General features: G+C 26.7%; 1 protein-coding gene across 3 annotated transcripts; it reads right to left on the bottom strand.

The window, feature by feature from the left end:
* Nucleotides 1-4,521: 4,521 nt before the first annotated feature.
* On the bottom strand, nt 4,522-10,614 carry LOC149510791 (uncharacterized). Of its 3 annotated transcripts, none has more exons than XM_089757204.1 (3): nt 10,395-10,562; nt 9,386-9,483; nt 4,522-5,481 (listed from the first exon to the last, which is right to left on the bottom strand). In XM_089757204.1, the coding sequence occupies exon 3, from the start codon at nt 5,472-5,474 to the stop codon at nt 4,653-4,655; it is 822 nt and encodes a 273-aa protein (XP_089613330.1). In that variant the 5' UTR covers nt 5,475-5,481; nt 9,386-9,483; nt 10,395-10,562; the 3' UTR covers nt 4,522-4,652. The 3 variants fall into 3 exon arrangements, 1 of the variants encoding a protein (XP_089613330.1); XR_016335104.1 differs by lacking the exon at nt 4,522-5,481 and adding an exon at nt 8,859-9,054; XR_016335103.1 differs by lacking the exon at nt 4,522-5,481 and having other exon boundaries at nt 9,454-9,508; nt 10,395-10,614.
* Between the last annotated feature and the right edge of the window lie 4,272 nt (nt 10,615-14,886).

The following is a 14,886-nucleotide window of genomic DNA, read 5'->3' as shown; positions in this document are numbered from 1 at the left end:
CTTATGGCTTTTGAAGAACACATGCTTATCTTTTCTGAACATAAAGAACATGGTGTTGACTAATCCTCTTCGAAAAAAAAGAAAAGCTAAAAGACATGGTAAGTTGTTTAAAGTAACTAGGAAAAAATATATGTTGACTTCAATGTAGATGGGCGACCTGTGTTAATCAAATCAGGCTTGTGACTTCAATATACATGCCTAATCAAATCTTGATACTCAGATCCATCCGGTTGGCTATTATTCATTTCACTAACATCACCTTCAATAGAATCAATTATCATCTTAGACCTAACAAAATTATAGGGAAAGTAATAAGTAAAAATGATTCTACACTTATTTTTATTGAATAAAATAACTTCTCCCTTAAAATTGTCATCTAACTTTCAGTATACCAGAATATCTCTCAATATAATTTTTTACTTGAGAGTATTTTGTATTAAAATATTTATGGGGTGTCATCAGTTTGTGTCCTAAACTTTAATCATTTAAGTGGTATCTTTGACCTTTATAAAGTGCTAAAAAACCTTCTCAATTTATGTATCACATAAATAGTAACAATCTATTTCAATGTCACAATATTAATACACATAAAAATTTTGTTTCGTGTAAAACTAAAGCCAAAATATTAAAGCTAATACCTTGTGAAATCCTTAACCCATTTTTGAATGTAATGGCATCCATGAGCACTCTCCCATCAACTGTAGAACCTTTTTATCCCAATAAAAAATATATGAATTGCATGTCTAATGTGCAAACACCAAGAATATTGGTAGTAATTTTATTTTTTCTAGTCATGTATTTAGGCTTATCAATTGAGTTTATATTCACTTTTATGTATGTTTCATCTAAGGCATCAAAATAACCCTTAAACCATTTTCATCTATTATTTATTGAATTCTCTGGTATCAATTCAGGTTTTTTAAACAATAGAGTATGTAGCTTTAAAACAGAATTCAAACACAACATGAAATTACCTATTAATTGTCTTTTTAGATCTGATACTTGACGCTTCATAAACCTATTTTTTTATATGATGGGTAATGATATGGAATAAGCTAATATCCATTTCTTCTATTGACATATGTTTATATGCCTTTAATCTCCATTGTGTTTGAAGCAATTGACGTAACTTTGTAAAAGCTCTCTTATTCATTCTACAATTATCTACACTCTAAAAAACCATTTTGTTTAAGTTCAACTCTCTAATCTAAAATCTATCATAAGTGTAAACATCATAAGATAATCTACATCTTTTTTAAATTTTATTACAATTAATGTCATAGCAACAATAACTAAAAATTGAAACACAGACTCCATCTGGTGCAAGTGCAAAATAAGCATTATTACCAATTGTTTCTTAGTTCTTATTAATAAACGAGCCATAACTGTTTAGAAGAAACATTTTGTTAATGTTGACAACATGTCTTGAAAGGAAATATATACATTTGGTAGATGGAATATAAGAGACATCAAACAAAAAAAAAAAAAATCAACAACAAAACATTTTTGGATCAACAACCATAAAACCAAATTAAAGAATACATATGATAGATCTAAACGAGATTTAAACAAGATCTAAACAAATAACACAAAAAGATATTATATATCAATTGAGGTCTAAACACGATCTAAACAAACAATACAATAAGACATTTGAATTAAACAGATAATGTAGAACAGATCATGATTTAACATATAGTAGACTCACCTATTGATAAATAGAAGATATAATGAAATGCATGAAGATGAAATCAAAGTTGAAACTAATGTTGGTTGAAACAAAAAAGACTTTGATTAAAGCTCTGCGATGTTGTCTGAAAAGAGAAAGTGGTCTTTGTTATTCAAAAAAATTATTTAACAAATATGATGTTTTTTATGCAAGAAATGTACTATTTGTAATTAAGAAATGATATTTTATTTGATTAGACATATCAACTTTTGTTATGTTAGAAACTCGGTATTTGAGTGTTAAAAAAATTACAAGTATTAATATAATGCATTTCTATTAATAAAAGCACAATAAATAATTACAATTACTATGTTTTAAAGTCTGCAAATACAATATTGGAATGGGAAATATGCAAAAAATTAAGGAGATGTCAATTATAGCATTTTTATTCAAAGAAATGTAATAAATAATACAAATTACTGCATTTCAAATTATACAAATGTAGTGTTGAAGTGGAAAAAATTAAAAAATCTATGAGTTGTCCAATACTGCATTTCTCTAAACACAAACGCAATAGATAAGAACAATTATTACATATAACGACCTTTAAACGAAGTATTCGAGTGAAAAAATATAAATAAATTTACGAGTTATTTAATATTCCATTTATGTTAAAAGAAACGCAATAAATAATCACAAATAATGCATTTCAAAGCCAATAAACATAGTATTTGAGTGAAAAAATATACAAAAAATATTACTCAATATGAGAAAATTCCAAAACAAAAGCAATCCATAAATTTTTTTATTTTCATACGTTGATTTTCATGGGGTAAAATACAAAAAAAAACATTTTTTATTCAAGTCAAAGGTGGAACAAAAGTAACTTTCCACTTAAAATCTTAAGAAAATAGAGGAAAATGTGGATTTTTTATTCTAAAACTTTTGGATACTGTTAAGAATCTAAAATTATTCCAAGAATTAGATACTCATGAACCAAACAAAAAAATCACATTTCTACAAATACAATTTCAAGGGAGAATCTAAAAGTCTCATATACCAAACACCTCCTAAAAACTAAATGGAGTTAACATTGAATCAACAATTTCAATAATACATTATATGATTTTATTGAAAGATCTGACAAAATTCACATAAGAAAATTTTAATATGAGTAAACAGTTAGTGAGTTAATCCTTATCTCCTTTTCTTTTTTGTTCATTTTTTTAGTTTACCTTTACCTTCTTTAGACACTCTAAAATATATCATTTTTTATTTTTAAAATGCTTTGTACTCTTACTATGTTTTTCAATATTCTTTTAATTTGCTTTTTGGCTTTAAAACTTGAAGCCCTTAAATATTGATATTAAAAATCTTATAAATTATAACATTTCAAATGTAGTGAATTACTCATTTTTATGCAGTCATATATATATATATATAATAAAGTATAAGATTATCAAATAAAATTTGTTTACGTGAATGTTTATATGGATATTTCTTCTCAATGACACAAGTAAATCTGAAATTTTGCCCCCCTAAAAACTTATTAGGTTTGCAAATAATTTTTAAGGCTTGAATTCATTCTTAAACTTATGAAATATTAAGCAAATTGGAGATGAAGTAAAAAATAATGCATTAAACCTACCTTAATTACATTAATTTATATTCTTCCCTTCTTTGACTATTTATTTATTTTTAATTTGTAATTTGTAATTTTTACGAGTTAAAAATAATTTCTTTGTAAAAAGATTAATAATAAATTTACTCAACATTTAATCTTTAATAAAATAATAAACAACTTTACATTATAAATTTAATACTTAAAATTTTAATGTTAAATATATTTAGTTTATCAAACAGCATCTCAATCATAAGTTTTATATTAATATAAGTATTCTAGATGACTAAGTTTAAAAATATCAAAGACTAGTACCATTGACCACTAGATGCCAACAATAATATTTTGAGATAAATTTTTAGTTCTTCCGTTTTCATTTTCAAAAGGTCGGTCAAGTCTCCTTTCCTTCCACCTTCAATCAACTTTTTTCTTTCTACATCCAATCGAGTTTCATACTAGCTAGTTAATCTCTAATAAAAAAAAAAAAACTTTTATCAATAATCATGTAAGCAGTTCCATAAAAAAATTAATTAAGACTCAGGAAAAGTTAATTACGTTAAGTTTCTGATATTTTTTATTAAAAATAATTAAATAAAAAATTTAATTGATAGATTTTATACATTTTTAGATAAGAATTTTGATTAAAAAATTTGATCGAAATTTCACAATTAAAAAAGTATTGAAATTAAAAACAACAACAAGCGTAAGATTAGTTGAGATTAAAATTAGTAATAATATATGTATTTCAATACAAAAATAGCGATAATGGAGAAATGAACTTGGGAAGAAAAAATGACGATTATAAGCATTAATTTTAAATTATTTAATATTCATAAACAAATAAATAAATAATTTATTATTAATTTATTTTTATATCAAATAATAATTTTATTGATAAATAATTAAAAATTAATAAAAATAATTGTAATATATTAAATAATATATTTTATTATATTAAGTTAACTAAATTATTTTTAATTTTTAAATAAAAATGAAAAATGAAAAAAATGAAAAATTAAGCTGTAGGAATATTTTTGTATTTATAATATATTTTGAAAGACCAAAAAAAAAAAAAAAGAGGAATTTTATCGTCCTCTTCTTCATTTTAATGAGTTGAGAAATTGTCAAATTTAATGGGCGGTTGCGAAATGCTAACTAATGTCAGTGAGTTGCAGACTTTCTGCAATTGATGATACACCATGCTTGTTAGAATCATAAATTTAGAACAAAATCCAGTGAAACCGATTTTCATTGATTATAGAACATTGCGATTCTGCTTAACTAACAAATTATAAATTAAATTCCATGAAAGAAAATGTTCAATAAAATTATCTTCAAACATTCAAAGAGAAAAAGAAGACTTTATTGGCCAAACCATGGTTCCCAGCATTCGTACCGGCCACCACCAATGAGAGTTCCAACTCCTGTTGTAGCTGAAAAACTGATCGCCAAATCCCAACAGTATGAAATGACACCAGGATCTGCGCCATCCCACAACGCTCCCCATTTCTTAAATAAAACCAGATTGTCAATTTTCATGCTCAAATGCATGATTCCATTTTTAAGGTCTTTTTCCATTTCCTTCAGAATCTGTTCTTCTATCGCTAGCTTTTCACCTTCCTTTGCAAACATTATATGTACAGTCTTCAGTTCCTTCTTTCCCAAGCCAAAAGGCTCCACAGAAACCATTGAGAGTATTCTCTCCTCTTTGTATAAGATGGTACCATTAATTTTGCCAAAAAGTGTCTCGTAATCAGAGCCTTTGCATCCAAATGTAAGATCAATGTCGATAACTAATGTCACCAGATTTGAATCTGAGACGTTAAACCTCGACAATGAAAATGATCCTGGATGAAGTGTAGGGGCATGTAGCGTTGATTGTTGGTCCAACAAACACCATAATATCGTTAGAAGTAGCATTGGAATTGAAAGCATGCCATCCACAAGTTCTATAGTGGTGAGGACTTTGGAGTCATGATCATCTTCCAAGTCGTTGGAGTCAAGGTTCTCAGCGACATAGGGTATGAGTGAAAAGGCAAAAGGGAGACGATCTGTTTCAAAATTTAACTGAGACTGTGCTCGGGACTCCATGTTCTTCACCCTCGAGATTGTGATAAAGAATTTGTGAATTTTGATGGATGATGGCATGTATTGCCCATTTACTGATGGTATATATAGGATCATCTACTGCCTGCACAGTTTGGAATTGCAACCGATTGTAAGCTAGTAATTAGCTTCTTATCTTTTGGGGATGTCCCAAAATCCAAACACTACTATGTCGTTGTAACTAATCAAAGTTGTTTTAACTTTGCTGATAGTTCTAACTAAATTGTTTTAACTATGCGTGTGAAGAAAAGTATGTTTTTTATCATATGCTATACCACAAAGTTTAACTCTTCATGGTTTCGCAGGTTATCTAACTTTAGAACAAATGCATGCACGATAACCTATTGTACGTTTTATAGAGATAATGTTATAAATTTCTAATCTAACATCTAACATTAAATAAAAGTTAATTACATGATTTAGCCAAAAAAAAATAATTTAGTTGTAACCAAACTGAATTCTAGGCTTTTGGGCTTTTGATATTAAAAATGATTTATTGAACCAACATAATTTTGAGTCTTTTGTATGTAAAAAATAACTTTTAATTTTTGTATGGGGTTCATGCATTATTATTATTTTTTCTTTTTATTTTTAAATATTTTTTAACAAAAGTATTTTTTATGAAAAAATGCTATCAAATACACATCTTAGTTCTATTAATTTATATCTTTAAAATAAAGAGGAAAATTTTAGATTTTTTTAATAAAAAAAGATAAGCTATCCATGAAAGAAAAATAGAAAGATAGGGAAAAATATTAATAATTTAGAATAGTTATGTTCAAAATTATTAAATACAAAGTTTATACTTTTAAAAATAAAATGTTGGTACCTCTCGCAGCAAAGTAAAAGAGATTTTATTAATTTAACTAAATATTTCTTCCCTTTTTTTTTTTTAATATGTTTTTAATGAAGAGAATAAAAGATGATAACTCCATTAGGCTATAGCTGTATATCATATGGGTGTAGCACTTCCTTTTCAAATGCCTATATATATTTGAGTAGTTCCGGCAATTTTGGTCACGTAATTAAGACTACCGATGATTTATTTTTGAACATCGACTTGGATGTTTCAGACTCTGTATATAAATTATTTTAATTGGTTGATGCAATTATAATAAAAGATAATATTTAATAAATTTGAAATTTAAATATAAATATTTGTAATCCCTTCTTTTATTATCAAATTATGATTTTTTTTGTGAAAAATATGTATTTTGTTAATTCTATAAAATAGAAAAGGATAACAATATCTGTATTAATTTGAGAAATTTGGAACCTAGAGCTTAGTCAGTTAGTTCTTATAAACACTTTTCAGAAGTGATATTTAATAAATATGGGATTTGAATTTTAGCACTAACAATCCTTTCTTTTTATCTCTAAACGCGAGCTCGTTTATTAAAAAAATGAGATATTTGAAACCTAATAATTCTTAGCTTTAAAGTTCATTCACATGCAAAAACATATTGATACATATATAAGATGAATTCTAAACTCTAAAGTAATGTCATAATTTATCGACCTTATTATAAGATCATAAGATATCATATGATAAATTGTAAAAGTAATAAAATTTTAGAAAGAATAAAAATGATAAAATAGGTTAAAAAATCAACTAAAAAATTTTAAAAGTAAATTTACTTATTATACTTTTCCAAAAAGTAAAAAGGAATATTATAAATTTCACATTCTGTACTTCTATTTATATTAATAAACAACATTAAAATAAAAATTTAAGTATGATTATGTCATATCTTATTTTAATAAATAATATCTAATTATTTGCTCATTATTAACATATAACATTATACTACAACAATATTTAACACGAATTTTATTATTTATCTTAATAATTTTATTTATTTATTAATATTAAATATAAATTATTTCACCTAGTCTTTTTTTAATCTTAAAAGAATTGTCAAATATCTTTTTAAGTGTATTATAACACTTTTTACTCATTTTACAAATTTTACGTTGCTTCTCACCTATTTACAGTGCCTATTTTTATTTAATTTTTAGTTATTTTTCCTTTATATATTTATAAAATTATAATTACTTAAAATTTTATATTCCTAACTTAATTATTTTTGTTACAATAATATTTTGTTACAATTTTTCTTACTTTTATTACATTTAGAATTATTATTATTCTTTCTTAGTATTTTACAATACTTTTTAGTAATTTTATGCCGCATGATATGAATTTTACATTGTTTCTCACATGTTTATGTTATCTATTTTTATATAATTTTTAGTTATTTTCCTTTATATATTGACAAAAACCATAATTAATTAAAATTTATGTTACTAACTTAATATTCATGATATAATAACATCTTTTTAAAGTTGTTCTTATAGTCCATTATATTTAAAATTATTATATCTCTTTCTTAGTATTTTACTACATTTCTTACCCATTTTAGCCAAATCATATGAGTTTTACATTGCTTCTCACCTTTTTATGTTACCTATTTTTATTTAAATTTTAGTTATTTTCCTTTATATATTTATAAAAACTATAGTTAATTAAAATTCTACTTTGTTGACTTGATTATTTACATTACAATAATATTTTTTTGCAGTTGTTTTTATTTTCCTTTGCATTTAGAATTATTATAACCTTTTTTTATTGTTTTACAGCACTTTTTGTCCATTTTACACCAAATCATATAAATTTTACATTGCTTCTCACCTACTTATGTTACCGATTTTTTTATTTAATTTTTAATTATTTTCATCTATATATTTATAAAACTATAATTATACTACAAGAAAAAAAAGGTATTATTGACAAAATTTTTGTTGGTAATATGAAATCCATTGGTAAATATGAAATTTACCGACGAACAATTTTGCTAGTGATAGATAAGTAGGTAATATTAATCCATCAATAATGCGTAAAATCTATCGATAATTATCGATGGAATTTTTTGTTGACAAATTCCATCGGTAATAATTTCGTCGATAATTTGGTCAAAAATCTATAAGTAAAATCCTTCGGTAATTCATCGGTAATACTTATTTTTCATTTATATATAATATTTTATTTATAATTTTTGTCATTTTATTTTAGTTTCTTAATTTATTTTAAAAATAATTACATGAATACTAAATATACATAAATAGAAAAAATAAATAAACAAACAAAATGCTTCATTTTATTTATAAAAGAATATAAAATATTTACAAAATTGTTTATGAATTCTTTTAAATAAAAATATAAAAAATATATATATATGTTACAAATTTCGTACAAACATTTGAAAATATACTTAAGTAAAATAAACAAATACTTCTAATTTACAATAATAAAAATACCTATAAAATAGATTAAAAAAAAAGTTAGATTATAAAGAAGATAGGAACTTAAGCTTTTGCAGTATGTATGATAAGGATTTTGTAATAACAATCCTATTCACAAAAATTATGCAATTCATATTTAACTGTAATATGCAAAAAGAATTATAAAAGTTTGTGAGAGAAATGGATATATAATATAGATTATTTGTTAATGAAATAATGAGAAAAGCAAAAATAATTACAAAGAATATTGCTACAAAACAACGACCAGTGGCGTGAACATTGTTGCGAAAACTGGTCCTTTATTACTGACACATCATGTTTGTAGGTAATAGACTAATGCTGAGAGCACAACTCCCTATAAAAAATACCATTATGAGCAAAATCATGCGGATAATCAATTATGCAAGCTACTAGCCTTGTCACATTCAATTTCTCTTTCTCATTTTAAGTAAACATGATTTGTTAGAAGTTAAGAGTTAGCTGAATTATGAATAGAACAATTACAAAGTAGATGATGGTTAAAAGCTGCACATTTCACTCCAGCTTCTATAAAAAAGGATTTCTTGCAAAGAACAAGGCAAGAACAGAAGATTGCAATGATGCAACGAAGCAAATTAAAACATTCAGCTATAATCCCCAAGCAATCGGTAATCTGCATGCAATGAAGAAGAACATAGAACACCTACCTTACACTACATCAATTATCAGACTTGGGCTGCAAAAGGAATGAAAATACAACATATCCCCCAAAGAGCCATCTGCCCCAAAGAGCCATCTGTCAAGCCTGGACACAAGACAAGAATTTCATTCTGGAAAATACAAATAAACAATAAAAATGAGTTGTGGCGTAAAAAATGAAAAAAATGAATTTCATTCTAGAAAATACCATTGCATAGAGCAAAATTACAAAACCCAGATGCCGAAACTTCAGAAACATGATCTGAACATGTTCTATAATGTTCCAATTGCTGGAAAATTCATTCATGGGGGCTTCTTCAGTAATAAATAAATTCAATCACTTGTTCAAGATAATCTCACCATATTAGTTGGCAAGACATCTTACAGCCTTGTAGTAGAAAGGATAAAGCAAGGTAGTCAAGCAGAAACACAATTACTTCACAGCAATAATGCAATATTTCACAATAGATTAAACAACTACAACTAACTTATTAGTATCATATACAACCTCAATGGGGCATAGATAATGAATGGCATTTATTATAGATGACCATTGATGCCAACACAAAAGTCAATAGTGTGGATCTGACCATTTTGGTCCAGTAGCAAAAGAAAAGGCTAAAAGTGATTATATTTTCATAGCATTAAGCTAAACTGTTAGGACACTTGCCTTGTATGCTCGGTAGCTTTCATTATTTATTTTGAGTCCACAATACATTCTGTGAAAACCAAAAACAATAGGTAGGAGGAAATTAACTGAATGGCAGACACCACTAGACACAAAAGATACATCTACCAATGGTAACCGAAATCAATGGAATAGAGCATAAATACACGTCAACGTAAAAATCAAACCCAAATTTATCATAAAATCAACATAAATATTATTCATCTAAAAGTCAATAATATTCAACAAATCTATAACAAAAAAACCGAACAAATCTATAACAAAGAGTTAAACAATAAACTCAACAAATCTATAACAAAAAAGAAATTGAAAAGTCAAATGCATTATACCGACGATGAAGATCGCCCATGGTGGAACTCGGTTAGGGTGAGGATGGCGGTAGAGCACGAAATTAGGGATGATCAGATGTTTGGCTAGCGAAATGGGCGTTCAGTGAGGGGGAGATTCACGGTGGAGAAGGGAAGAAGAGTGAAAGAGAACTTTGTTTGAATCGATTCAATTTTGATTGATTTTTACATTTGATTTGAATGATTTAATTGCATTAGCATGTTTTGGATTTATCTTGAATTAATTATTTTTGAATCATTTTATACGAATTAAAATCTAGTCCATTTTAAACCCCAAATCCTAAAATACAATTCAATTCAATTTTGGATCAAAATTCAATCATTTGGACTTGAAGGCCCAATGAAAAGCTAAATCAATTGTTCGGGCCTCAAACTCCAATTTTTGGCCTAGATTAAATTTTAAATCCCAATTTCATTTTTATTTTTTTATTTATTTGAAATTAATTAAATTATTGAAAATTGAATACTAACAAAAAAAAAATAAAAAATGAAAAACAAACACATGGGAGTGATTGACAGCTACTATACTAAAGGCAGCTTCACGCCACAACTGGCCAAGGTCCCCATTTTGCATTTTCATATTGTATTTTATAGACTGCAAGTTTGGTTGAAACATTGAATTCCTATTGTTTTATATGATTTTATTCATAGATATAACAAGAAAAAATTCTAAAAACCTCAGAATCCATTCCCAGCACTAGGAATCAATACCACAAGCTCTAGGCCCTATACACGATTGGCTCTACTCTTGCCAGTACCTCATCACCAACTTTGCTCGCACCACACCCTAACCTTATCAGCCTTTTAAGACCTAGCCTTCACCCTCATGATCGACTTTACCAAAACTCCCCTCTTACTGGCACTAGCCATCGCCTTCCCCAGAACCAACATCAATCTTGGCACAACCCCAACACTAGTGCCAGAACCACCCATGCAAAAATAGCTTTTCTTTCCCCCACACCAAGTCCTATTCACAAAACCAAAAATACCCAAAATCCCATCCACAGCCACCTTAATTGTCCTTAAGTTGTGACCCCTATCCAACCAAACTACCTTTTTTTTTCCCACAACCATACCCAACTAAAAACCCTAAAAAAATCCAAAAAAAAAAAAATACAATCATTTCTGAGGTAGGAAACTCATCACGAGTGCAAAAAAAAAAAAAACACAAAAAAATGAGAGAAGGCAAGAACAGTGGCAAAAGGAGGTTGATAGCGGCATGAAGACTTATAGACAATCAATGAAAAAAGAGAAAAAAAAAGGAAGAGACCAACATACTTTGGTTTCGTGGGGATTAGATAATGGAGGAAAGGTTTGTGGCGGTTTAAAGTTTTGGACTTTGGTTTAGATCTAGAACAGTGGGGGTTGGTTTAGGCAAAACCGTGGCTAGAATATGAAAGAAGATGCAAAAAAGAGGCTCTGGTTGAAATTTGGGCTAAAAATGACATTGTCACCGGTGATAGGCAATCTAGTTAGCTAATGACTACCCAAAGCTAGGAACCACAAAGGCGGTTGGCTTTTTTTTTTTTTTTTTTTAAAGTAGAAAGATTTTTTTTTTTTATAGAGAAGTTGGAATGAGGTAAATTTGTTTTTTCTAATTTTTATGCCACCCAAAACCAAAAAAAAAAAAAAGAAAAAGAAAGCAAATATTTGATCAAACCAACTTGGACCTATGACCCATGGCTCATGACCCACGACCAGCTCCTAAGGTCTAATTCGCCCGACCCTTTATTGGAGGTAGCTAGGCTTCAAATTTTGGCTTAGTGGACGTGTGATTTTGGGCTTCAACGTGAAGGCTTTATTTGGGTAAATTTTTTTTTTTTGGCTTTTTATTAGCATGTTTTACATTAGGTCAATAATTTTTATAAAATGTAATAGAAATAAATAATAATGCTAATGAAACTAAATATTCTTAGAAAATTATCATTGATATTTATTTTTATTTTTGTGAAAACTTCTACTGTTAAATGTGAAAAAAAAAGAGATTTTTTTTATGATAAGACTTCAAGAAGTATGAGTAGTAATTACTAAGAATTCCTTAGGTGAGAAAAGACTTATAAAAATTATTAAAGTATTAGAATATTTAAAAACTCTTTTCAATACAAATATTTTTATTTTTTTTCTTTAATTTGAATAATTTTCTTAAAACAAAGATAAAAAATATAAAATATTTATAAGAGTACGCATTTTTTAGGAAATAAACTTATTTATAGATAATTATATTATTACATAACTTTTAAATATGAATAATTATTAAAAAAATGAAAAAAATGAGATTTCATAAAATAAGATTCTAAAGAAATTTGAGTAGTGATTCTTTAAGAATTTCTAGGTGAGAAAATTTTTCTAAAAAAGTTGCCAAAGTAATAAGGCATTTAGAACGATTTTCAATAAATATTTTCATTACCTTTTAATAAAGAAATAAGAAGTAAATTTTTATGAAAAGAAAATATTACTTGGATTAAATTATAAGTATTATGTTATTATATACATTTAAAATATCGGTTTTGAAGACAAATGAATCGTTAAGAATGGGATATTTGAGAAATCTAAGTAGTAATTCTAGAGAATTTCCTAGATGAGAAAAATTCTTTCAATGTTATTACTGTATTAGGACATTTTAAGATTTCTTTCAATAACAAGGTTCTAGTATTTTTCTCGAATAAAATAGAATAATTAAAAAAAGAAGTAAAATTATTACAATAAAGAAAATTGAGAAAATTAATTTTAAATACCTAAAATTAAGAATTTTTTAGTCAAAATTAAAGGATAACACATAATTAATTGATACCGCTTTAAATGGACGCTACGGGGTGTTAATTTTTCTTCATGCATAATCAACTTTCGAACCCAAACTGTTTTCACAAACCCTAAAAATTATTTTTTTGACAAAGTTTTAATTAATTTTAAAATTTTTATTAAAAAGATAAGTTTTAATAGGTAGTCAATCGCACTTAGCCAAAAAGATTGGTGGTGACTCCTTTTTTTGTTTTGAAATTCATCTAGTGGTTCCCAAAACTGTTATGACAGCTTGGCTACTTCACAGGAAAAGTCATTTTTTAAAAGAGTCAGGCCAAAAATTAATTAGGTGTTATCCTTAATTTTGATTTAATGCATTTAAGTGGTATTTAACTTTAATTTTCTTGACTTTGATTGTGTTTCTTAATAACAATAGTAATAAAAAATTTACATGCATTTCATTTTAATTATGTCATTTGTTCATTATTTATTATATATATTATTTTCAATAAATTGTAGCACATGTAGGATAGAAATTACGATGTTATTTTCTCTCACACACACGATGACACATTTCATATCATGCACGAGCTCTATACTTGGACTCCATCTTTTTTAGGAAGGGGTAAAGTACCTATACTCTCGTGAGATGATAATCTCCGTAATGGCAACCAAAATACTCCAACTCAAATTAAACATTTTCTGTTTGTAGCTTATAATAGGTGAAGATTAGAGTGCCTTACTAGTTTTGTGTTGATGCCAGTAAAGAACAATTTGAGAACCTTTAGACGTATAAATTTGAACTTAGTATATAGTAAACGTTATGAGACCAATCTTAGGTGGGAGCCCTATGGAGCTTTTTGTAAAAGTTACCCAAAATTTTGAAAAAGAAGAAATAGAAATAAAAAAGCATTTTTTTTTAAAAAACAAGAAAGAAAATTTTCTTTTGACATGTAATTCAATCATTTATTGGTTATCTAAAATTTGCATGTTCAAAAAATATTTTAGAATAAAATTAAGAATTTTTTTAGCATTATACAACAAAAAAAACAAAAAAACAAAAAATTTTGAACAAAAATAAAAAGCTTTTCTTGAATTCTTTGCTTATTGGCCAAATAAAAATTAATGAAAAAAGAGAAAAACTTTTGAATCCTAGTTATTCTATGTGATAAAAAATGTGTGTTCTTGAATTTTTTCATGTTCTAAAAAAGAAATAAAAAGAAAAAAAGAGCATTTTAAATTTGAATGTTATTTTATCTATTGTGTTTTCATTTGATCATTTTGTAAATATTTTTATCTTTTTTCTTTAAAAAAATGGACATAATAGGATAGTATATACACCCCAATCTCATACATCCTAAAGGATAGTATATGCATTTCCATCTCATCCATATCAATAGATAGTACATGCATTCCATTTTATGTACATGTTGATAAATGATACATGCATATCATGCACATCCTAATAGATAGTGCATGGACTTCATCTCATTACATATCTTAAGGTAGCGTCAACCTCATTAGGCCAACATAATACGTGCATTGTATTCCATGTAGACATATCTCATGTACATGATAGGTAAGTGTATTTCATACTAGTAGGTTGCATTAGTCATAGGTATATATCTTATCACTCATATAGTCTGTTGTTACATTTCATGCATATGAATTCATGAATGGTAGGGTTTAATAGAACATGCATTGCATTTCATATCCCCCGATCCCTGCAACAAAA

This window comes from Durio zibethinus, chromosome 28, assembly GCF_047325235.1.
Source record: "Durio zibethinus cultivar Kanyao isolate XHJ-2024 chromosome 28, ASM4732523v1, whole genome shotgun sequence".
Classification (NCBI taxonomy): domain Eukaryota; kingdom Viridiplantae; phylum Streptophyta; class Magnoliopsida; order Malvales; family Malvaceae; genus Durio; species Durio zibethinus.
Note: the sequence above shows the minus strand (reverse complement) of the source record. Positions and strands in the feature narration are given on the sequence as shown.